At 36.9% G+C, this 24,929-nt stretch overlaps 1 protein-coding gene across 1 annotated transcript in view; it reads left to right on the top strand.

The window, feature by feature from the left end:
* LOC150101172 (uncharacterized) overlaps positions 1-24,929 on the top strand; it is a 116,882-nt gene that overhangs the window by 62,179 nt on the left and 29,774 nt on the right. Inside the window, exons 4-5 of the mRNA XM_090402183.1 lie at positions 4,744-4,862; positions 21,702-21,793. Of these exons, the coding sequence (XP_090258309.1) occupies positions 4,744-4,862; positions 21,702-21,793 (211 nt within the window). The remainder of the gene's footprint in view (positions 1-4,743; positions 4,863-21,701; positions 21,794-24,929) is intronic.

The following is a 24,929-nucleotide window of genomic DNA, read 5'->3' as shown; positions in this document are numbered from 1 at the left end:
GGCTGTGTTACCAGTTATATTTGGCTTAATCCTTTATCCAAGTGTAAGCAAAAATAAAGTTTGCACCTGAAGTATTTTCAGGACTGGGATAGTGACCCTTCCCATAATGCATAGCATTATACATACCCATAAGGATATGTGCTTTGTATTATGGGAGATACTAAGGCAAGTGATGAGAACTTATCCCACCTTTGCCACGAGTTGCCCCAGTCCTGAAAATACTTCAGGCGTAAACTTTGTTTGCTTGCACTTGGATAAAGGATTAAGCCAAATATATAATTGGAAATTTTTAATTACTTTAATTAAAATTTTTTTTCCAATACTTGCATTCCAAGAATGTTTATGGAAAATTTTAAATACTGTTATTTTACTTAACATAATGCATTTTAAAGTTATTTTACTGTAATATTGAAAATCAATTTTGTGAAAAATCTTTATTTGATTGAGAAAAATGGAAGAGATATATGAAATTAGCGGTCAAAAATAAATCGGAAATGGTTAAATAGTTTCCAGACAACTTTTCACGACTGGAATTTTGCAGGCATGTGTAATATTCAAACACAATTCAAGCCTTACCAAAAATTAGTTATCTTATCGATTCTCCAACATATCATCACTTAAATTATGCTGGTGTCTACGTTATTTCTTGTTATTATAAATTCAGATTTTTTTGGTAAGACTGGAAAAACAGTCAATATTTTATTTGATGCTATAGAAATTCTGTCCAGTATTTGCAATAAAGCTGAAAACCATGCCACTGACACATACATAAAGTGCGTGTGCACAGCATTGTGTCCACTGAGAAAAAAACTTTTATATGCATGTAAATATAAATCTGAGAGACTATTTTCAGAATCTGCTACAATTCAACATTTTCCTAATACTTTTCTTCTATTCTCCTAATTCTTGTTTACTATCCAAGTTGGATCCAAGTGATGGTGGTCTGTTTTCCAGACCACCATCACTTGGATCCAACATCCTGTTGCAGTGTTTGCCATGCATTTGACATCATGGACATCCTGGTAGTCTTACACTACTTTGGCAAAATGGGTGGTCCTGAATGGCCTGGCCATGATCAGTCGACTAGCAAGCCCACCTGCAAGGATCAACAGTGTTGCAGTGAGTCTCCTTCTCCCATGGTCTGTGGATGGATCAAGGGCTTGCTGTAGTGCTGGTATAGCATCTATAGGGGGTAATCTGGCATTCTTATTCCGAGTGCATTTATTGTTTGCCAGATAGTGAAGGCACATATGTGGCTTCATGGTGGGTGGGGAGTTATTGAGTCAAACAAAACATTCCTTAAGGATGATTCTTCATCCTCAAATCTTTCAGTGCTCCTCATAAGGTCCCAACCAAGTACCTGATATTTCAGGTTCCTATCTGCTATTATCTCCAGATCTTTCATCCCCTCCACCTCCTGTAAGATATTCTCACCAATATTATACTCTGCATCCCATCTTTGCTTCCCAAAGTTTAAAACCTCACACTTTGCTATGTTGATCTCATATTTCCACACACTTGCCCATTTCCCAGTCTATTCAGGTCCTCCTGCAAGGCTACCACATCCATTCCCCTCCTCACAGATTTCCCCAGATCCTTCCCAAGTCATTTACATACATATTAAACAATAGCCTCAAAACAAATCTTTGAGGCACACCTCTAATGCTTTACTCTTTTGGGATATTACTTTCCCACACAACCTGTTATTGTGTATCAGACAGTCAGTTTCTAATCCAACATACAAATGTACTCCACAATGCCTTTTTCTTCCAGATTGTATGCTTTACCTCTTCACTTATTCATTTTTCACCTATCTTATTTAATATTTGTGACCACTAGAATACCTCAGTAATTGCCTCTGACAAGATGGTTCCCGAGTATTGATCAGATTTCTTTCCCATCCAATTCCTCATTGGGTGATATAGCTGTGAGCCTCCTTCTGAGTTTTTCACAATCCTTATAGTTCTGTGTATACCCTGTCTTGCAAAAGTCCCGATACGGCTGGGCACGACCACCACCAAGTGATCACTTCATTGTCAATTTCACTAACTGAAGGAAGATTTTACACTTCATTTACAATAATATTCTCTGATAAGATAATCAAATCCATGACCCTTGTGTACCCTTTTTTACATACTGCCTAAGATAGTTGTTGCTCAAAAACTCAAGAAATTCATCCTCTTTGGTTCCAGACTGTTTCTTCATTCCAGTCTATATTACTATAATTGAAATTGCCCATAATGATCACCCTTTTATTATTACTCAAACCAATTTGTGTATACATTTCCTTCTCACCACCTTCCAAAATATCAGGTCTATAGCAACACCCTACTAAACATTTTATTTTATCCTGTCCACCTCAACTTCACACCATACTGTTATAAAATTACTGTCACTGCTTGCTCTCTACATATCCAACTTAAATGGTAAAACTTTTCTGCCATCATCAACAGCACTCTCCTTCCATTTCTGCCCTGTCTTTCTTCAAAAAAAAAAAAAAAAAAACACGTATCCCTCCATCTCTATTCCTGTCAGAATGTCATCACCATCTAACCATGTCTCACTTATTCCAACAATTTTCGAGGTTGAATGAACTCTATTGATGCTACAATTTCATTCCTCTTGTTTTGAATATTGTAGCATTTGTAAACATATGCACTAACTCGTTCCTGTAACAAGTCCTACTGATCCCAACATGTTTAATCTCTTGCCTCATCTTTACCAATTCTGCTTTCATCTCCTCAGTTACTTTCATAATCCCATTTATGCCAATCGCATTTTCACTACCTTGGGCATTCGCTGCCTTACTGCTCACCACTGCCAGTTACACTTCATGTCTTACCATTATCATCAGCTTCATCATCTTTCATGCACTCAATTGTACTATTAACCCTGCTTACTTCTGTAGCTACATTCATGATCTTTTGCCAGCTACTGCTTGCATTTAGTGACATCTCATAACCCATAAGCATGTTACACTTCTTGCTCACCCAAACTTTCTCATCTCTCCTATTAATCCTCTCCACATGATATCTTCAATTTCTCCCTAAGAATACATATTGCATTCATGATACATCACCATTTTTGAAAAATGTGCCACTTGCATTTGCCTTTCATGCCAATCTATCTCTCACCACTATTTTTCTTACTCTCAAAGCACACAAGAAATGCAAAGATATTAATTAATGCATAACTTTAACTAAACCAAACACTGCCTACTGATCACACTTATCATACAACAATATTTAATTAACAAATTATCGATATTGCCACACACACAATTATGAAGTTTAAACTTATTGTTCCATGCGTATATTAACCACTTGGCTGTCGAGCTTATTTCTTTTCCTAGGACTTAAATCCTTTATGTGAGCTGATGGTCAGTAAGAAGTTAGAATATGTAACTGATAGTCTAAATGCATTAAAGGCTCTCAATGAATACAGATCTCTCTTTGCCACATGGTGGCAATTGACCATTGGCAAGTGGCCAGTTTAGCCATTGCTCATCAGAGCAAATTGTTAGAGCTGTATGTTTGAGTACTGATGACTCTACACACAAATTAAGGGTAATCTATGTCAAACAACCCAATTTCTTCCTAAATTTCATGAAATAATTTTTTTTTTTTTCGACTAATAGTTAAGATACAATGGAACATAAAGAGAGGAAACTTGCTCTGTAGCATGTTAGATAATCAAGTGGATGTTCCAATAAATTAACTGTGTAAGTATTGCATGAGCGCAGGTGCAAAAGATCAGAATAAGAAAAGCACACTATGTTGTAGCAGTCTATTCTGTGTGCTAGTTGCAAGCATCAAACAGAGACAATTCTTTATATCTAGTCAATGCCAGATATCCATTTCTTATTTCAGTTTCAGTGTGATGAGATTCTGCAGAATATAAAGAAGTGCATTACAAAAAAATCTTAGAAATATTGAACATACTTTATGATTAGCTGCTGAATGGAAATATGGATGGTATTTTTGCAGTCAAACTCCATTTCATAAGATGAAACATATGTGGAGGTTGTGGAAGAAAATAAGGAAGCAAGCTAGAAGTTGATTACTTGGAAACTGATTTGGCATTGCTAACTGAGGTACTCAAGGCCACAGTTCCAATCAACATCAATTTCTGTATGTAGTTCGTAATCATTTGTTTGTGATTCTTACCCGCAGAAGGCTTATAAACCTATAGTACAGGAATACCTTTGGGCTAAAGATTAAAAAAAATATATAATAATTTATTTAGTTTTCTGTATAATCCAGAGCATGGCTTTTTAAGTTATACAAATATAATCCAGTTAAAATGTAATCTGTGGGAGACCAAACATGCAACTTTTTCAAGCTACTTCATGCCTCCAGTAAGCAAGGCAGTAGTTTCACATCAGATTAATATTCGAGCTCTCCAGCCTATTGGCTGGAGAACTCTTATATTAACCACTTGGCTGTCAAGCTTATTTCTCTTCCTAGGACTTAAATCCCTTATGTGACTTGATGGTCAGTGAGAAGTTAGAATATGTAACTAATAGTCTAAATGCATTCAAGGCTTGATTGATATTTCAGCTGTATGGATGATTGAACTACTTCCCTCAGTCAGTCTGCCCTATGATCCACTTTGGTTTCTACTGCTGTTCCTGCACTGTTTTGCATATAAATAGACCAGTAGTCACTCATTTTGGAATGCTGTGTTTATAACTAGATGCTAGTTTTTTTTTAAAAATAAAATTGTGCGTTTTGTTTCTTACAGATCAGTTTACTACACGAAGACCAAATCCTTATGTCTGTGGCATGAAAGGTTCTCAGAGACGTGTCTCTCCTCGTGTTGTTGGAGGAAAGGACTCAAAAACTGGAGAATGGTGCTGGCAGGTAGGTTTCAGAAGAATTTATGTACCTGAGGTTATTATTATTATTATCGTCATCTGACCTCCATGGAGTCCGTGACGCATCATAGTAGATACACTATTGCACACAATGCTCATCCAACCGTGCCTTAAACATTGAATGTGTCTACATTCACAACACACTAAGGCAATGCATTCTACTCACCAACCACTCTCCATGCAAAGAAATTTCACCTCACTCCTCTCTCAGACCCTCTTTATACAGTTTTCAGCAATGGCCTTTTATTCTACCCCCCCCCCTCCCATTCTATGAAAAATCTGTTGCATGTCAACCTGATAACAATCCCTGACTAGCTTATGTCTCAATCATATTCTTCCTGCTATTCATGAGGCTTTGCAACTTACATTCCCTCAATCTTACTCCACATTCCAAAGACCACTGACCACCTTTGTCAATTTTCTTTGGACCCTTTCTAACATATCCTTGTCACCATGAAAACCGGGCAATGAAATCTGTGCACAATAATGCATATGAGGCCTGATCAAAGTCTATTATTCAGTCCCATCTGTTTCAATTTATTTAACAGTTTGTCATGTGGTTGCCTATCAAAAGCGTTTTGCAAAATCCAAGTACACCACTGTATATGCATTTTCCCTGTCCAAGGTATTTGTCACCTTGTTATAATAGATAAGTTAGCAAAACATGATCTCCCTTTAACAAACCCATGCTGATAACCACAAAGAATACTACTGTTATCAACCCATTTCTGTATCCTACTTCTCACCAATCTCTCCAATACCTTCACCTCAACTCCAGATATATAGATTGGCCTATAATTTGAAGCTACAGCCTTATTACCACTTTTGTGCAGTGGAACAATTTTTCTGTTCCTTCCAATCCCTTGGAACCTGTGCTGTTGTATGACTCTTATTAAACTGACATGGCAATGCTACTGCCATTTCCCTGGAACATTCCCTTAAGATACATGGTGATATGTCATCAAATCCTATCACCTTACTGACATCAAGGTTATTTATTTCCTCAAATACCTCCTGCTCATTTACCCCTAAGCCATCCTCTCCTGCACTTAAGTTCCTCATGATTCCATCCTGATCAGGATGAAATACCCTTATAAATTGATTACTGAATGCCTCAACAATGTCTTCTGCAGCAGTTACCATTCTATCATTTTCATCCATTAACATCATCTTACCATGATCATTCTTCCTTCTACTTGCCACATATCTACAAAAAAAAAAAAAAAATTCTCTAGGACTTTGCCTGATTTGCCAATTTCTGCTCATATTGCATTTTTGTTTTCCTTACTAAGTTACTTTCCTGGCTTATTCTTTATACTCTTCATGTAACTGATTATTACCATTATTCATCTTGTACTGCTTCCAAAATACCTTCTTCTTCTTCTTCCAGATTTCATGCTTAAGGTCCTCATTCATTTTACACCTACCTTATTCAGCCTTTTGGCCTTAGGAATACCATTTACACATTGATGCTGCTATGTATTTCTTTGTCAGTTCCCAAGCAGCATTTATTTCCTTACTGCTCAGCTCCTCATTCCATGTAATAGCCCCATGCTGTCTCCAAGTGTGTCATAATCACCAGTCTTATAATTCTACATATATATTTTCCTTACAGAGGTCCATATATGGCTAGCCACTACCTGGATGATCACTTCATGGTCACTCTCACCAACTGGAGGAAAGTGAAATCCCACTCACAATTACATTCTCTGATGATATGATCAGATCTAAAACTCTTGATCCTCACATGCCTTCCTTTACAGGCTGCCTGAGATAGTTAGCTCTCAGGAACTCAAGAAATTAATTTTCCTTATTCCCACATGTTATTTCTTCATTTCAGTCTATACCTCAATAATTGGGTGGAAAAGGCTAACACTATATAAATCACAAACTGTCTTACCCTAGAATACTGTTTTCACATACAAGATGGTGCACCAAAAAATCTCTCTCAAAAATGCTTGATGCTATTCGGAAGGATTATATGGTTAAATGATCTCTCTTGAGTCACTCCAACCACTTTCCCTGTCTTTTCTGCAAGTACTTTTATGGATATTGTTCCAATGAACCAACTATGCCATTCCTCTGCATTCTCCTAACCACTTGTGCTACTGCTAGTTAATCTGTTAATAATCCAGCTTCAAACATACAAACTCCACTTCTTTCTTTCTATCTACCTTTTGTGCTTTAGAACAGTCTCTTGTACAGTTTTTTCCTAAGGAATAGATTGCAGTTAACTGCATATTTAGGCTTAGATGCTGGTTTACACTCATAATGAAATTTAATGGAATAAATATAACAAAAAAGAGAAATAATTTAACAGCAGGTTTAATCATTTCAATATTTCGTCATTATCACACGGATATCTTCAGGAATACAACATTAAAATTGTAATAACACAAAAAAAAAAAAAAAAATAAGTAGAAGAAATTAAACTATATAAAGCATAAATTCCTATGAACCCTTACCCTCTGAGTTCTGTTGGTTAACCTTAATTGTTGGGTAGGAAGCCTAAGAAAGTTTTTTGAATCTTAAGAAGTTTAACACAACAATTAAGATTAGGCTGATCTTCTAAATCTGCTGCTGATTCTAAAAAGAGTCTTTCAAGTTTGTATTTGCTGGAATGAAGCATAATAATTTTTTTCCATACAATCCTGTGCAAGGTATAAAAGGCATGGTCAGATAGACCTGAATGACCATAGTTATGGCAGTGGATGTATTATTTGTGTTCAACTAAGTAGATCTCTAAGTTTGACCATAATATATATTTTTTTAATTACAGGAATATAGAATGGAAGGAGGAGACAGTATATGGAAACAAGGAGAGTGAATTTGTTGAATTTCTGAAGGATAAATATCTTAAGTAGCATGTGACTGGAGCAACTAGACACTTGAGTTGGATTTGGTGATAACCTCAAGATGTTAATGAGCTATAGACACTTTCACCAGTTGGTGAGAAAGTGATGTTGGGGTACTTGTTTTGGGAAGTTAAACAAAAAAAGGTTAGTACCAAAAACAGATATGCAGAAGTATAAGGTGGGTGATTATGGGAAGCTCTGTAGTCATCTTGCATCAATATGTTGGGTAGATGAGCTGTGCAGAAATTATGTTGAGAGTGTATGGAAATTCATAAGACAGTATCTGGAATAATCAATATATAACTGCATACCAAGTGTTAAGTGAGTAAATAGAGTAGGAGTGAAATTGATGAACTGGAAATCAAGCAAGCTGTGTTGGAAAAGAAAATGCTATGGAGGAGTTACAAGACAGTTGGTGGTGATTGGATCCATGAAGAGTATAAAGTGCAGGCTAGGAAGGTGATGAGTATGATAAAGAAAGAGAAGGTGCACTACGAGAGGAGATTGGTTGTTCAGGCCAAGGTTAATTGCAGGGAGTTCTTCCAATATATATTGCAAGTAAGAGAAAGAATAATTATGGTAGGTTTGACCCTGGTGGATAGTCATGGCAGCAGAGTGACCATTGCAAAGGATATAGTGGAATTATTGAATGAGCACTTTATCAGTATATACCATACTAGTGTAAATGATGCCATGCAACATATAGAAGGGAGGCAAGTATTAGGAGATTTGGAAGTGAAAGAATCGGACATGTATCTTGTGTTGATCGAGTTAGATGCTAATAAGGTGGTGGGAATGGATGACATTTTGCCATGTATTCTTAAGGAATGTGCACAACAGTTAGCTATACCATTAACCTGATTAGAGAAAGTGGATAAGTTCCTAAAGAGTGGAAAGAAGGCAAAATAGCCACTCCACAAGCATGGTTCTAGGACAGAAGTTTTGTATTATAGACCAGTCTTTATACCTGCAGTTGTAGTCAAGGTGTTGGAGAGATTGAAGTAGAATAAGATTGGGTTGATGGACATAGCATTCTATATTCATAGCAAAGATGGTTAGCACATACATGGATTTATAAAGGGTAGGTGTTGTTTTTACTTGCATTTTATGAGAAGGTGATGAATGTGTTAGATAAGGGGAAATTATATAGTGATATTCTTGGCTTTTGCAAAAGCAACTGATAGTATAAAAAAAAAAATTGTCCATGCTGGATATTGAAAGGCAGGTAGTGCTGAATGGCTTGGTTGGCATATCTGCTCTCCAGCCAGAAGGCTGCAGGTTCAAATCCTACCATGGGCATGGATGTTTGTGATAATACTAGTGGTGGTGGTGAGCGGTAGATGGCATTGGTATAGATGATGATGATAGTTGGTGGTGGTGACAGAGAGTTGTAGAGTAGATGCCCTCCCTTGATGAGTCTTTGGACTCCTTGGAGGTGTCACGTAATAATAATGATCATGATAAGGTGATATACAAGCTGCAGATGATGGGAATAGATAGTATATTGGTTAGATGGATTGGTGATTGGATTTCTGAACGATACCAGCAAATTGTGTATGATGGAGCAGTGTCTCAAAAAAAAAAAAAAAAAAACCACGTAATCAGTGACATGCCCCAGGGTTCTGTTCTTGGGTTCCTGCTGTTTAACTTGTTTGTAAATGATATATCATGTAGACTGACTGAGGATTTTGCAGTTATTTGAAAAGCATATCTGCAGGTTCCTTTTTTCATGCAGCTTGCAGTTGTTCCAAAAACATAACTGCAGGTTCCTTTTGCTTCTTGACCACCTGCCATGTGGCACTGATGTCATATAACTTTTGTCACCTTGTGTCTCTATATGGAAGTGATATAAAAAAAATTGTCCATGCTGAATATTGAAAGGTAGGTGGTGTTGAATGGTGTCAAATTGATATGCAGTAAAAATATCCTTTTTTTTTATTTATTTTGAAGATGGTTAGTAATAACCTATAACCCCAAACATTTATCATGTATTTGAATTATCTTGCACCCAGTACTGTTAATCCAATTACATTATTCAATTTAGAAAACAATTTGAATTCTGCACTAAAGATTAGCTTTTGGGGTAGCAATTTACCTAAATTTTAGGCTGTCTAAAAATTCTGTTGGATAGCTTAAGTACTCATCTTGGGAAATAACAATTAAATATGTACATCATGATACAAATGGCAATAAACATAACCAAAGTGCTCATTTTATGTAATAGGGAATTACAATCCTCATAAAATCCAACAGATAACTGACTCCTATGTTCCAACACCAAAGGATTCTTTGACAGACTGTTCCAATCCCTTATATTCTGGTATCTCTGAACCTAAAATTTTGAAGAAGTATCTATCGCCTGAATCGCACATATTTTCCCATCAACAAAATTTATCTGTTACCGTTTACAAAGCACAAACTGTCACCTCTGTCTTTTAGCTGGTGTTCACCAGATTCCCTGTGAATATAATTTGACATACTTTGGGCAGACAGGCCATTCTGTGGAAAAGCAAATTAATGAATATCGGTATTACATTGAATACATGAAACTTTAAAAGTCTGGTTTGGCACAGCATAGTATTGACACTAAACACATCCTCTGGGATGAAGCTTGTCTTCTCCATAGAAGCAGTTTTAAATATTGAACACCTTTTCAAATAACATCAGCCTAACCTTTATTGTAATGATTGTCTCTCTCTCCCAAAAGTTTGGGAGATTCTCACTTTATGTAAACATTAAATAGTTTTATTATTAATACTAATTTCTAGTACATGACAACCATTTTAAATTGGTAAACCAATTATTGTATGTGCCTTGTGTTCTTGTTCTTTGATTTGCTTGTTGTTTCAATACACTGACGATGATGTACTGTTATATTCATTATGAAATATTATGCCAGCCTGGCTGGCAAGTGGTTAGCGTATCCACTCTCCAGCCAAAAGGCTGTGGGTTCGAATCCCGCCGTGGGCATGGATGTTTGTGATTGTCTGTGAAAATCCTAGTGGTGTTGGTAGATGCTGTTGGTGTAGATGATGAACTTAGTTGTAGTTGGTGGATTGAGTGGTGCAGACAGAGAGTTGTGGAGTAGGTGCCCTCCCTCGATGAGTGTTTGGACTCCCTGGAGGTGTTATATAATAATAAAATATTTGTACTTGCACTAAAGTTTATTACTGTGCTTATCATTAATTTTGTTTTAAAAACAAATGCTCATCGAAGAGCCCTCTATTTTTTCTCAAAATATAATTTTTTCCCCCTTTTTTCCCTTAACTTTCATGGGACCATGCAGTATTTTCTTATTTAGTTTATATCTTGTTCCATTCACTCTCACTGAGAATAAATATTATCCTACCTCAGGAAGTTTATTATAAGAAGAACAGTCACAATTCTTTACCAAACAAAACAGTGTCCTTTAATAGCTTATAAACAAAAAAGTAGAACTCTTGTTGTTTAAATGCCACTTGACAGTTTCAGATTTATCAAATTCCATCAATATCACGGTGTCTTTGAGACAGAAAAATAACTTTTCATTTCATTATTTCTTCAAACATCGTGACAGAACATTTACATATTATTTTGCTTATAATGACTATTCTTGTTTACAGTATCAGTTTCAATGGTAGGATTCACTTTGAAAACATTCCTTTTTGAAATTTATTTTAGTTCTGCAGAAACTTCTTAAAACGAAATTCTTTTGGTCTTCATTCTCAAACTTCCTTCTTCTGTATTGACAGCACTCTGTCAGCATCAATCCCTTTGTTGAATGTGCACTTCTTCACTTAAATGGCTAGCAAGAAGTTAGCAATGACTGCAACATCATCATTAGCAAAAGGGGAATGTCTTTACAACAAACAGGTATCACTGCATGCTTAAATTGTGAATTAGAATAAAATATCATTGAAATTATTACAGTTACCTGGTAAGTACATTTAATCTAAAACACGTTTTATATACTTTTTTTAAACATAAATATTAATATTATTGGGCATAAGGCAAGTGCTGATCATATGTGGTTATGAAACCAAAATTAATAAAAATTCTAATACACAGAAGCAATTGTAAAAAGGTTTACAACTGCATGTAGTTTCACCTCAGTATGGCAGGTAGCATGCATCTAATCTAATATAATCTTGCAGAAAAAAGGTTCTCAGAGGAACTTAACAGGGAATTAGATGGTATATTGGCCCAAGTATTATAGGAATGTGCAAGGAAATTGTCAGCTCCTCTGACAGAGCTGTTTAAAATTTAAACCTCACTACTGAGAAGGTGCCAATAGATTGGTAAAAAGGGCAAAATAGCAAATGCATAAAAGAAGCTCCAAAACAGAAGTAGCAAATTATAGGTCAAACACCATCTCAGAAGTGGTGTTAAGGTATTGGAGAAATTGTTGAAAGACAGAATTTGGGACTGGTAGATAGGAATAAGATACTTTATAAGGAGAACATGGTTTTGTGAAAGAGTTTGTTCCTTAGTAATTTACTTACATTTAATTATTATTATTATTACTAACCTAAGACTCCATGGAGTCAAAGAATAAAGTGACAGTGGAGTTGGATAAGGGAAACAGGTACTCAGTGATACTGCTGGACTTTGCAATGGCATTTGACAGGATTCCACATAGAACTCTATTGCATAAATTGGATGGATATGAATCTGGCAATTTCAATTAGTGTGTGTGTGGAAGGGGGGTGTGCTGATGGACAGATATCAAAGAGTGGCTTATGGAAGAGTTGAGTCCAGAAGGCAGGCCAGGTTATCAGTTGTACTACACAGCTCAGTACTTGGTCCTCTGTTTGTTTAATGTGTACATTCATGATATAGGAAATGATTTGACAGGAAATATTCAGTTGTTCATTGATGATGCTAAACTGCAAGGATCAATAGAACATGGTGATATAGATGCAGGATGACTTAAATACACCACTGGCAGTATGAGCAAAGATAAATGGTCAGTTTCATGTGGCCAGGTGTAAGGTGAGCACTTTGAAAAGAAGATATTATAAGCTGTGTACTATATTGATGGAACTGAACTGCAGGAAACTGATAAGGCCAGGGACTTGGGGTGATAGTGAACAAGAAGTTGGAGTTTAGAAGGCATACTGCAAAGGTAGCCAAAACGGCAATCAGATTATGTGGTTATTGAAGAATGCACTAATAAGCAGAGATAGACTAGTTACTGTTTCCTTGTATAAGCCTTTAATAAGGTCATGTCTGGACTACTGCATACAGATCTGATCACCCGATTTCACGGGATGAAGTGGTGATGGAGAGATTCCAGAGCTGAGTGACAAAGATTGTGGGATATCTATGAAATGTTCACTATGAGAATAGATTGAATGTCTGTGGGCTTCTAACAATTAGTTGATAGGCAAAAAAGAGGACACATGATAGAGGCCTATAAGCTACTATAGGTGCTTTATAGGATTGACACTAAATCCATTTTTTACTATATCTCATTAAGGAAGAGAATAGAAGGCCATGGAAACTGTGTAAGAGTGTGGTTAGCAAGTGTGGTAAATGGGTGGAATGGATTTGCCAGAGATGATCATGCATGCTTCATCAGTGAATGAGTTTAAAAAGGTGTGATAGGTATTTTGTGAATGGCTAATATGCATGAATGATGGATCTCCCGTGATGTATTCCCAACTCCATGGAGAGAGCTGTATAATAATAATAATAATGAGAAAGGAGAGGATTCTCAGGAGAATTAAACAGCATCTTAATTTCAGTGTATGCTTTCTACAAAATCTTATCAGTCATTTCTATGTCAACCATTTTTTAAAATAAATGTATTGCTCATTTAAGTGTGTAGCCCTAATGTTGAGAGCCTGATTAGTGAATTGTGGATCAGAGGTGTTAATTATACATTGCTTGGAAGGAAGTCAATGGTGCTATGGCTGTTTGTTCCTCAAACAGCCATAGTGCCCACCTTAATAAGATGTAGGATTTTTTTTTTCCCTGCAATCCCCACATCAATCCTACAGGGCATACGTTGTACAAGCATATGATAATAATCAATGGGAATTTTCATTCCTTGACCTCAACTGGCACTCCAGTTTATCCCACAGATGTTCAGTAGGGTTGAGAACAGGGCTCTATGATGATTAGTCAAGTGTGATGACTTTCATGACCACAAACCATGCAGTTACAGCAGCCTTGTGATGCAGTGCATTGTCTTGCTGAAAGGGACAATGGTCATTTTAGTAGAAATGCCACAAAGTAGAAAGTTGCATTGTCCAGAATGTTCAGATACCTCTCAGAGTTTCATTGTTTGTAGCACCACAAACAGATTTGAGGGCCAAACCAGAATAAACAAGATCATGCCATCATACTGCCGCCTCTGAATTTCATAGGTGGGATTATGCACTCTGGTAAGAGATGTTCAGTGGGCATCTGCCACACCCATCCACCCATCTGTTTGGTAGAGAATGTAGCATGATTCATTGCTCCATAACACAGCTTTCCAAGCTTCCATGTCCCACTGTAAATTGTATAGTCTACTTTGCACCACTGAAGATGATGCTGCATGTTGGTTGAGGTAATGTGGAGCTTGCATATTGTGGTCTTACTATGATAATCCATGTTGTGAGACTTGGTTCTGAATGTTTTTATGTAGATTAATGTTCCAGTCTATGCCTGGACGTCTGCATTCAACATCTCAGGCAACAAATGGCAGTTTTTACATGTTATCCTTTGTAGCACCTATGGTCACGTTTGGTGATTGTGGTGGGTCATCCACTGTGGGTAGCACTTGCAGTTGACTCCCTGTGCTTCCATCTCATTATCATTGATTGTTGATGCAGACACAGTTACACTAACTTGGAAGCATCATATTCTTCCAATTTATACCAGCTACAAACACATGACAAGCACCTTGCCCATGGGGATGTCCATTCCAAACAGTCTTCTTAATCAAATCACAGATCACACTTTTGTGATCTGAACAGTTTTGATCAATGCTTTATTTTTATTTTACTGTAGATAATCATACCTAATCTCTATATTAGATGGCATATTGACAGATACGTCCAAAAGCTACCTGTATATGAAAAAACTTTCACAACTACAGCCAAATATGGACATTAATTTATTACCAGCATACTAATAAATTATATTACACAAAATATGTGTTATAAATTTCATACAAATTAAATAATTTTTTTTTGCAAAAGTTACAAATTCCCTAAGGACACATAGTTAAGAAATTAATGTACATTGCTTACAAAAAAACTACGAGGAGAGACATTTCATTGTGGAATATGTCCACCCCAAACTGCAGTACAACTCTTACAACGTCATACCATACTTAGCACCAAGTGAATCAGGAGTTCTTTAGGCAAACTGACCCACTCCTCCTTCAGAGCAAGGATAAGATCTTGTTTGTTTTCTGGAAGGGAATTTTGAACAGCAGTGTGTCTCCCTATTACATCCCAAATGTTTTCTATGGGAGGGGGGTTGAGATCTGGGGAAGTGTGCTGTCCACTCAATTCAATTAATATCCTCAGTCTCCAGAAGTATCTCCACTGCTCGTGTACAATGCGGTGTGACACTGTCATCCATAAAAACGAATTCTTCACCTGCAGCACCACAGAACAATTGAACATGATGTCAAAGAACTTTGTTGCAATAGCGTTTCTACTGAACTGACCATGACCCCAACACTGCTGTATCTATCCCTTTCAAGAACATTCTCACAATAGTAAGCAGTACAACTTTCACACCAGCCCAAGTGTTGTCTAGAATTGGAGGAAAGACTAAAATGACATATCTGTAAAGAGACCATTGGATACAGCACCACTGGAAACATGCTATATGATGAACTGTGGATAAAGGGATGCAGACTACAGGCCTTCAAACATATAGGCCTACTTATCCCAGATATCTTGCCAGTTTGTCGAGCTATCTGCATACCTGTGTTTGTGGAGCCTACTTCCAAGCTGATCTGCTGTTGTGTATAGACTAAATTTTGCTGTTATATCCAAAAATCTGTCTTCATGCTCTATGGTAGAGCAAGGGTGACTCTTAGTAAATGGCGGGAACACATTTCATTGGTTCAAAATGCTGCACAGAACCTGGATACAACTGTTAAATTCTGAATGAAAGAGAAATTATTCCATAATTATTTCATTCAGATTTAACAAGTAACAACATTCCCGGAGCTAATAATTGTACATCAGAGAACAGAAAACTAAGTGTAAATTATCGATAATGTTTATAACTTAAGTAATTTTTCTTTATCCTTTATACTCTTACTGGTCATTGTTAAATTTACCAGAAGTTAAAAATATGTGAACCGTCTGTTAATGTGTAAGTATCCGAGTCATATTGCATGTAAGATAATCGGATTAAGCATTGAAGGTCTGAGGTGAACGCATGCGCCAGAGTCGAGTTGCACGCGGAAGTTTTCGGCGAAGCATGCTGAAGTGGCAGCACTGGGTGCTGGAGCAGTTAGGTGCCGAGCGCAAGAAAGGAGGAAAGATCGTGACGTAGGAAATTGAAAAAACGCGCCTCGGATATATAGAGCTTGGTGGCACCGGCTCAAGGCTTTTTTTCTTCTTCGTTCTACGGATTGGACTTCCGGAATTTCTGAGGAAGATTGCAGGAGCACATGGACATGTCGTTGGGCGGCCCACTGGTCAAGCAGTAGTTCAGTGAGCACAGATCCTGGTCCTGCAGAAGGTACAGCGCGGACTGACAAGTCATGCCGAGCCACTTGATCCGGTAGCGGCAAGCTAGAGTAACTTACTTTGAAGGAGGCGACTCGTGTCCAAGCCAACCAGTTGATTCCTTCAGGTGATGTCAAGCAGAAGCATTCTCAATGAGATGAAAGCACTCCAGAGACAAATGAAGAGAAGGTCCCTGGTAATGTAAAATTTTGTTCTATTATGTATTTGTACTGAGAGGGATAATCTGTGTTCATGCAAGGAACTTTCTAGTTATTCACGTTTCATTAAATGAAAGGACTCTAATGCTTAAACAAGGAGAAAAAGGGGGAACCGTATGTTCTAAGAAAAAGGATTGTGTAGGAATATGTTAATGCTATATGGTGTACTTAGTCTGTGAATTCATTAGCCTCTAGAAATGTTGATTACTGAATGAATGTTTAGCTACTAGTTGAAGCTCTAATCTAGTTTCAATTGAGATTTTGAAGCATGTTATAAAATGTTAAGAGAGAGTTTGTATAATTTAATTAATTGAACTCAATCTGAAGGATAGTTGTGATTCTAAGCTAGTAATTGTTGTTATCTGTAAAATATTTGATTTGATGAATAATTGTCTTTCTTTTTTATTAATCTAACGATTTGCCTGATTTTGATCTCTTTGCACTGCTTATAAAAGTCAGAACCAAAGGGAGTTAAGACATAAGGATAGCTATGACTGCAATGAAATATAGATGTTGTAAGATTTAAGTACTTAACGAACTTATCAAGTAATTAGATAATAGTGTAAAATTCTGAGTGTTAATTCTCTGATTACTGAGTTATTCTCTCATCTAGAATTTAGAATGGCGCAGTATAATATAAATTTTTCCTAAATCTGAAAAGGGATTAACACCAGAAACAAAACAAAGGAATTGGCACTACCCAAAGGCAATCCGTTTGTCTTCCATACTTGCACACTCTTCACTAGATTAATTGGCGGCCTAGAATTGAAAGTGCGACTGCATACAAATACTAACATTTATATAAACAGAAGAAATTATATACAAAAAAAAGTTTATTACACAACACTATACATGCAATTCCAAACTCTCTAGCAATATCAGTAATTTTGTAGCCGCCTTCAAGGATTGCGATAATTCTTCCCCACGTAAAATCATCTAGATTGTCTTTGAGACATTACAAGACATCCAAGTTTGCAACTTTATTCCTTCACAAAAAGAGCTTCCTTCAAACAGTTTGCTTTGTGTAGCCTTTTGCCTTTTATCCTGTCAAGTGCTACACATGGCCCCTTTGTATGCATTGAAAATTTGAATGTGTATCCATTTTTTAATCGAAATTGTCAGTTATGCAAATTGCCACAAGCTGATTCATCTGAATTTGCCATTGTAATCTTCAGAAATAGTGTTCGTCCTTAGGTTTTGGACACTAGTGTATAAGTTTACAGCAGCTGCTAAATGATAAGCAGCCAGATGGAAGGGAGGTTAAGAGATATATCCCAGAACAACAAAATGGCCTATTTTTCAGTTTCTGTTGTAAAGTACACATTTCTTGTATCTATTTATAAGTTTTAAACGAGGTATACTGTGAGTAGACATATCGATACAAAATAAATAATGGAAAAAACTCACGTAGAAAGATTATTTAATAGTATAATTTTCGCCTGTGTGTCACAGGCATCTTCAGTACATTAAGCTCAAAATTAAACACTAACTGACAATTCCAAAAAGTGCCACCTAAGTAGCTGGTGTAAGATAACTAAAAAGGTCAATAACTTTCCTAAAAAAAAAAAATTGAATACAATAAAAAGTTAGGAAAGATTAGCTGATTTGTAAAGTACTATCTCCCATAAAGGGGATAGACGTAAGCCGTCGGATCTGTTTAAGTTAGGAAAATGAAGTAGAGTTTCACATGTTTCTTTATAAAGGCATTCCATGAGAAACTGACTTTTGTGAAGAACCCTAGAAGTAGAATCAAATAAGCAGTTAGCCTTTTTAGATCTTCTAATTCTTCGCCAACCAGATGGTAACCTACATTTCTCAGTTTATAGAAAGAAGACTCATACAGGCCATTATATCCATGCGGAATCTCATCACCATCCCAGTCAAAAGGCAGGAACTATTAAAACACTGGTTCATCGGGCCCACTCCTTTTGTTCTACAGACGATCTTTTACAGAAAGAACTACAATATATAACTTCTTCCTTTCTATCTAATGGTTATAAGAATTGCTTCATTAAAAGAACTTTGAGTAGTTTTAATATGTCTTCCTCTTCAAACACAGAGGAAATAACGCGCATTACTATCCCTTATGTACACGGCATCAGTGAACGTATAGCAAAAGTTTTAAAACCACTGAATATTTTTGTTGCCTTTCGACCGTTTAGAAAAATCTCCACCTTTCTCACTTCTCCTAAGGACAAGCTTCCACATCTTAATCATCCAGGTGTCTACCAGATTCCGTGCTCTTGTGGATTATCTTATTTCGGACAAACGGGAAGATCTGCCTCTATTCGGCTAGAAGAACACCAATCTATATTGAATACTTTAAACCTGAACAGTCTGGACTTTCCGAACATGCCATCTTCACTAGACACAGAGTTCATTGGAGAAAGACAAGAGTTCTTCACAAAAGTCAGTTTCTCATGGAACGCCTTTATAAAGAAACATGTGAAACTCTACTTCATTCTCCTAACTTAAACAGATCCGACAGCTTACGTCTATCCCCTTTATGGGAGATAGTACTTTACAAATCAGCTCATCTTTCCTAACTTTTTATTGTATTGATTTTTTTTTTGTTAAGGAAAGTTATTGACCTTTTTAGTTATCTTACACCAGCTACTTAGGTGGCACTTTTTGGAATTGTCAGTTAGTGTTTAATTTTGAGCTTAATGTACTGAAGATGCCTGTGACACACAGGCGAAAATTATACTATTAAATAATCTTTCTAAGGGAGTTTTTTCCGTTATTTATTTTGTGTTGTATCTATTTAGTTGGCTGCAAAATGTGTTAAGAGTTATGTACAAATAATTTGGCCAGATATCTGTTGTTTATGTGAAATAGCAGCTGATTTACCTCACACATGGCATTGATGTACTACAGGTTCTACCTCTTGTGTAGAGGATAAATTAAAAAATAAAATAAATCCAAGAATCTTAAGTCAGAATCCTTTTGAAAAAAATTTCACCGCACTATAGCATACCTCATGAACTCACAAGAATAGTTTGCCATTCTTATGGAAATTGATTATAACACTGCTGTAGCTACAGATTGATGCAGCTAGAACATCTTGTTAGTTTATTTAATGTCTGGTAAAGTGAGTTGGCTGTGCAAAGTAACTACACAGTAGCAACTATAATATGAATGTTTATTGAGGTAGTTCAAAAGTGCTGCCCTGTCCTAATATTGGGTTGGCAAATAAGTTTGTTCGGTGTATGCGTTAGCATGAGCTTACGGCGCTTAGCTTGTCGCTGTTGTGCAGTTGAAAGGCAACATTTCACACAACCTTTTGGTGAATTTTCGTTCGGCCTACTTCAGTTGCGTGTGTGTAACATATTTTTAGAAATGGAAGGAAATAACATACATTACCGGCATATTTTGCTTTATTTCAAAAAAGGCAAATGAGCTACAGAGGCCCATAAAAAATATGCAGCGTATATGGGGATGGTGCCTTAACAGAGCGCATATGCCAAAAGTGGTTTGCCAAATTCTGTTCTGGAGATTTCGACATCAGTGATGCGCCTCACACCGGTCGCCCGACTGAGGTTGATTCAAGTGTTGGGAAGGATATCGTTCACAAAGTGCAGGAGATTGCTGCAGTGCTGAACATATCCCATACAAGCGTTGAATACCATTTGCACAAGCTGGGATATGTTTCAAAACTCAATGTTCGGGTGCTGCATGAATTGACTGAAGCCAATATTACTGCTCGCATATCCATCTGTGATTTGCTGCGATGTCGACAAGAAAACGACCAATTTTTGAAGTGGATGATTACGGGAGATGAAAAATGGGTCATGTACGATAACGTGGTATGCAAAAGATCATGGGGGGGGGCACGAGCGAACTGCTGCAAACAAACCTCGAAAGCGGGAATGCACTGAAAGAAGATCATGCTCTCTGTGTGGTGGGATTATAAAGGTATTGTCCACTAAAGTGTTACCGTCAGGTAGAACGATTGATACAACTGTCTATTGCTCACAGTTAACGCGACTGGCCTGTGCAAGTAGCACAAAACGTCCTGAATTGGCAAATCGGAAAGGAGTTGTCTTTCACCACGACAATGCCAGACCCCACACCAAGTTAACAACCCAGAGTAAATTGTTACGTCTTGGCTGGGATGTTTTGCCGCATCCTCTGTATTCACCGGACCTGGCACCTTCCGATTACCACTTATTCCGATTGTTGCAGAATTCTCTGAATGGGAAACCCTTCGCTAATGAGGAGGCTGTCAAAAGACACCTGGATCAGTTTTTCGCCAGTAAACCTCAGGAGTTTTAGGAAAGTGGCATAATGAAGTTGGTGGACAGATGGCAAGAGGTCATTGATAAAGAGGGTTAATATATAACTAACCAGTATATGTTATATATATTAAATAAAATGTGTTTCATTCCACTCTGAAAAACCGAACGAACTTATTTGCCAACCAGTGGCAGCCCATGAAGCTTTAAGTGGGGGCGATGCCTATACAAAATAATTTTTAAAAAAATTCTTTTTTTCCTACAGATTCATTTATTAATAAATTGATTACTAATTAGGAAAAAAATAATTTTTTTAAAAATTATTTTGTATAGGCAGCACCCCAATATAAAAACTTAATCATTACAAATGTGAGAAATCAATTAGAACTCTGAATATTATTTATTTTTTTCTTTTGTCAAACTTCTTGAAATGTAATCGTCTAACAGTTAATCACATTCTTGTAACATATAGCTTGTCCAGGGCAGATGGTTGATTATAAGCACATCATTCTTCTGTTTACTTAAACTGAGTCTACTTGTTTACTTTTCTACACTGTTGATGGAATGAGATATTTATCAGTTTGATCCATAATAAACTTTCATGTTAATTGGCAGTGAATACATGTTGTTGAAATAATTAAAAACTGTTGTTTTGCAACCTCAAGTTCCTGATAAGCAAGAGTATGGTCACAAAAGGTAAATAACTACCACCTAGCTTTTCAGTTGGTAATATTACTCTAGATATTAGAATTTTAAAATTTAGTTATTTATATTTACATGAGAGAGAGAGAGATCTAGAAATTTGTATAATGGAGTTGTTTTGATATCAATAAAGAACCTTATTTGTTATTCAGGTTGCACTAATAAATGCACAGAATCAGTATTTATGTGGAGGAGCCTTGATTGGAACACAGTGGGTTTTAACAGCTGCTCACTGTATTGCAAAGTAAGTTTTTTTTTAAATTCAGATAAATAACCAAATGTTAAATGTTTACATAAAATGTTAATTCACTTGATAGCATATACAGTTTTTGAAATTTTATATAGAAGATTTGAAATAGAGGACATGCTAAGAAGATGAATCCATTCCTACACTAGGCAATATATGGCCTACTGTGCACAGATTTGGTCATCTTGCTTTTGAAAGAATAAAGAGATATTGGAAAGAATCCAGAGACAATTGATTAAGGTGGTTTCTGGTCTCCTCTGCATGAGTATGAGGAAAGATTGAAAAAATGCACACTATAGCAGATAGGAGGGGAGATGAAATAGAAGTTGGTAAGGAGTTTTTAACAGATTAACGTTGAAAAGATTTTTCATAAATTGGAGGAGAACAAGAGGTCATCACTGGAATATGTATAAAGAGGGTGAGAAGGGTTTTTGCATGGAGACTAGTGAGGGATTGGAATGTACTGTCTGAGTGTGAGATGACAGAGAATGTGAGTGCATTTAAGGCACAGTATGATGAGTTATGTGTGTGACAGGGCCCTCCCATGATGATTCTTTGACTCCATGGAGTTCTAAACTGAAAAAATAATTTCAGTGAGTTTACACTACCTACAAAGTTTTTGGTATCACATGAATATGGACTACTGCATTCGGGTGATGTAAAGATTAAACATTATACTCAAAATGCAAAGGTACTTAAGTTGGTATTAAAAAGGTGTGTGTGTGTGGGGGGGGGGGTTAACTGGTGAATGCCAGAAGTAAGTTGCTGAAACAACTTACTTCTGACATTCTCCTTCTCCTTATTATCATCTCTCAATAATGAGAGATGATAATAAGGAGAAGGAGGAAGTTAATGTTATAAAGAAAGAATCAAAGGATAGTCATATATCAGTGTACAGTGACTCGATCATTAGAGGTGTGACTACTAATAAAGTGCACAAAACATGCTTTCCTGGTAGAACAATAAAGCAAATAACTGATGTGTTGCAGAAAAGGAAATACTGGGCGTCAAAATTAGTGGTAGTTGTGGACACAAATGACTTAGTTGGGGGAGAAGAAGAATGTTGATAGAAAGAGGAAGTTGTTGCAGCAGGTAAAGAAGAATAAGTGTTGTTGGGAAAGTCATAGGCGTGTTGTCCAGATATGATAACAGCGAATTGAGAAGGAGAGCAGAGATAATGAATAGTAAGATGGCTGAGTTGTGTGAGGCAAATGGGGTTCAATTTGTAAATCTGTGGAGTGAATTTTAAGGGAAGTTTAAATGGTATAAACTTGATGGATTACATTTGATGGGTTTGGTGTTGGGCATTTAGAAAGGCTATTGTTTTCTGAGAAGGCACAGAGTCAAGAAGTTAATGTAGCAAATGATCAGAGTCTACCTGTGGAATGGGATAGCACAAATCCAACAGAATGTGCAGCAGGAGGACGATGTGGTTGCAGCACACAACGTGATGGAATGCATAAAGGTGAGGATGAAACAGGTAAGAATGGAAATTGCGATCAGGGAAACAGGAGGGGTCAAACTGAAGAGAGCGGTGTAGAATAGAAAATGTGGTGCTGGTAGGATGGCCTCAAACATACAGCGATTTATGTTTATACAACAAATCCAAGGAGTATTCGAAACAAGAGAGTTGAGTTTGTGGCAGTGATTGAGACGGTATGCCCAAAAGTAATTAGAATAAGTGAAACTTGGTTGTCTGAAGAGGATGTGATGTTGGGAATAGATTTAGAAGGATATATAATTTTCTGGAAGGATTGAGATGTGAAAAGAAGAGAGGCAGAGTGCTATTAATGATTGCAAAGGAATTGTGTCCACGAAGTGTGGAAGTTGATGGCGCATGCACATATTTTGAACGTGTGGCGCGAAGTTGAAATAAACAAGTTAGTATATCTGATAGGATGCTGTTATAATCAATGGAATGCAGAGAATACTGATTGTGAAATGTTTAGGCAACTTAGTTGGGCATGTAAAAAGATGATGATCCTGATGGGAGACTAATTACAGGAATATAGACTGGGAGGAGGAGATGGTGTATGGAAACAGGGAGAATGAGTTTGTGGAATTTCTGAGAGATATGTATCTTAGCAGCACATGATTGAAGCAACTAGAGGCTTTAATGTTTTCGATTTGGTGATAACTTCACAAGATGTAGTTGTTAATGAGGTGTTGACATTGCTGCCAGTTGGTGAGAGTGATCATGAGGTACTTATTTGGGAAGTGGTGAAACAAGAAAAGGTCACTACCAAAAATGGATACATGTGGAAGTATAAAGCAGGTGACTTATAGGAAGTTCTGTAGTCAGTTAGCATCAGTACATTGGGTAGATGAGCTGAGCAGAAAAGATGCTGAAAAGGCATGGAAACTCATAAGGCAGTATCTGACAAAAGCAATGAATGACTGCATATCGAGGGTTAAGTGAGTAAATAGAGTGGCAGTGAAATGGATGAACAGAGAAATCAAGCAAGCTGTGACAAGACAGTTGGTGGTGATCAGATCCATGAAGAGTATAAGGTGCAGGCTAGAAAGATAACGAGCATGGTAAAGAAAGAAAAGGTGCAGTATGAGAGGAGATTGGCTGGTCAGGCCAAGGTGAATTCGAGGGAATTTTTCCGCTACATGGCAAGCAAGAGGAGGAATAATTATGGCAGACTAACATTGGTGGATAGTCATGACAGCAAACTAACAGCTGCAAAGGATATAGTAGAATTATTGAACAAGCATTTATCAGCATATATCATACTGGTATAAATTATCCGGTACAATATATAGAAGAGAGGTGAGTATTAGAAGTGAAAGAAACGGAGGTGTATCAGGTGTTGGTTGGGTTAGATGTGAATAAGGCTGTGGGAATGGATGACATATCACCATGTATGCTTAAGGAATGTGCAGGTCAGTTGGCTAAGCCCTTGACCTGGTTATTTAATGAGTTTTGCAGTGGGTAGAGTTCCTAAGGAGTGGAAAGAGGGCAAAATAGTACCACTCCACAAGCATGGTTCTAAGACAGAAGTCTCCAACTATAGGCCAGTCTGTATAACTGCAGTTGTGATCAAGGTGTTGGAGAGATTGATAAGGAATAGAATACAGAATTGAGTTGATGGACATGGCATTCTTTATGAGGGTCAGCATAGATTTG

This window comes from Typopeltis vanoorti, chromosome 12 (genome assembly GCF_054136105.1).
Source record: "Typopeltis vanoorti isolate ZY-2024b chromosome 12, IOZ_Tvanoo_1.0, whole genome shotgun sequence".
Lineage (NCBI taxonomy): Eukaryota > Metazoa > Arthropoda > Arachnida > Uropygi > Thelyphonidae > Typopeltis > Typopeltis vanoorti.
Note: the sequence above shows the minus strand (reverse complement) of the source record. Positions and strands in the feature narration are given on the sequence as shown.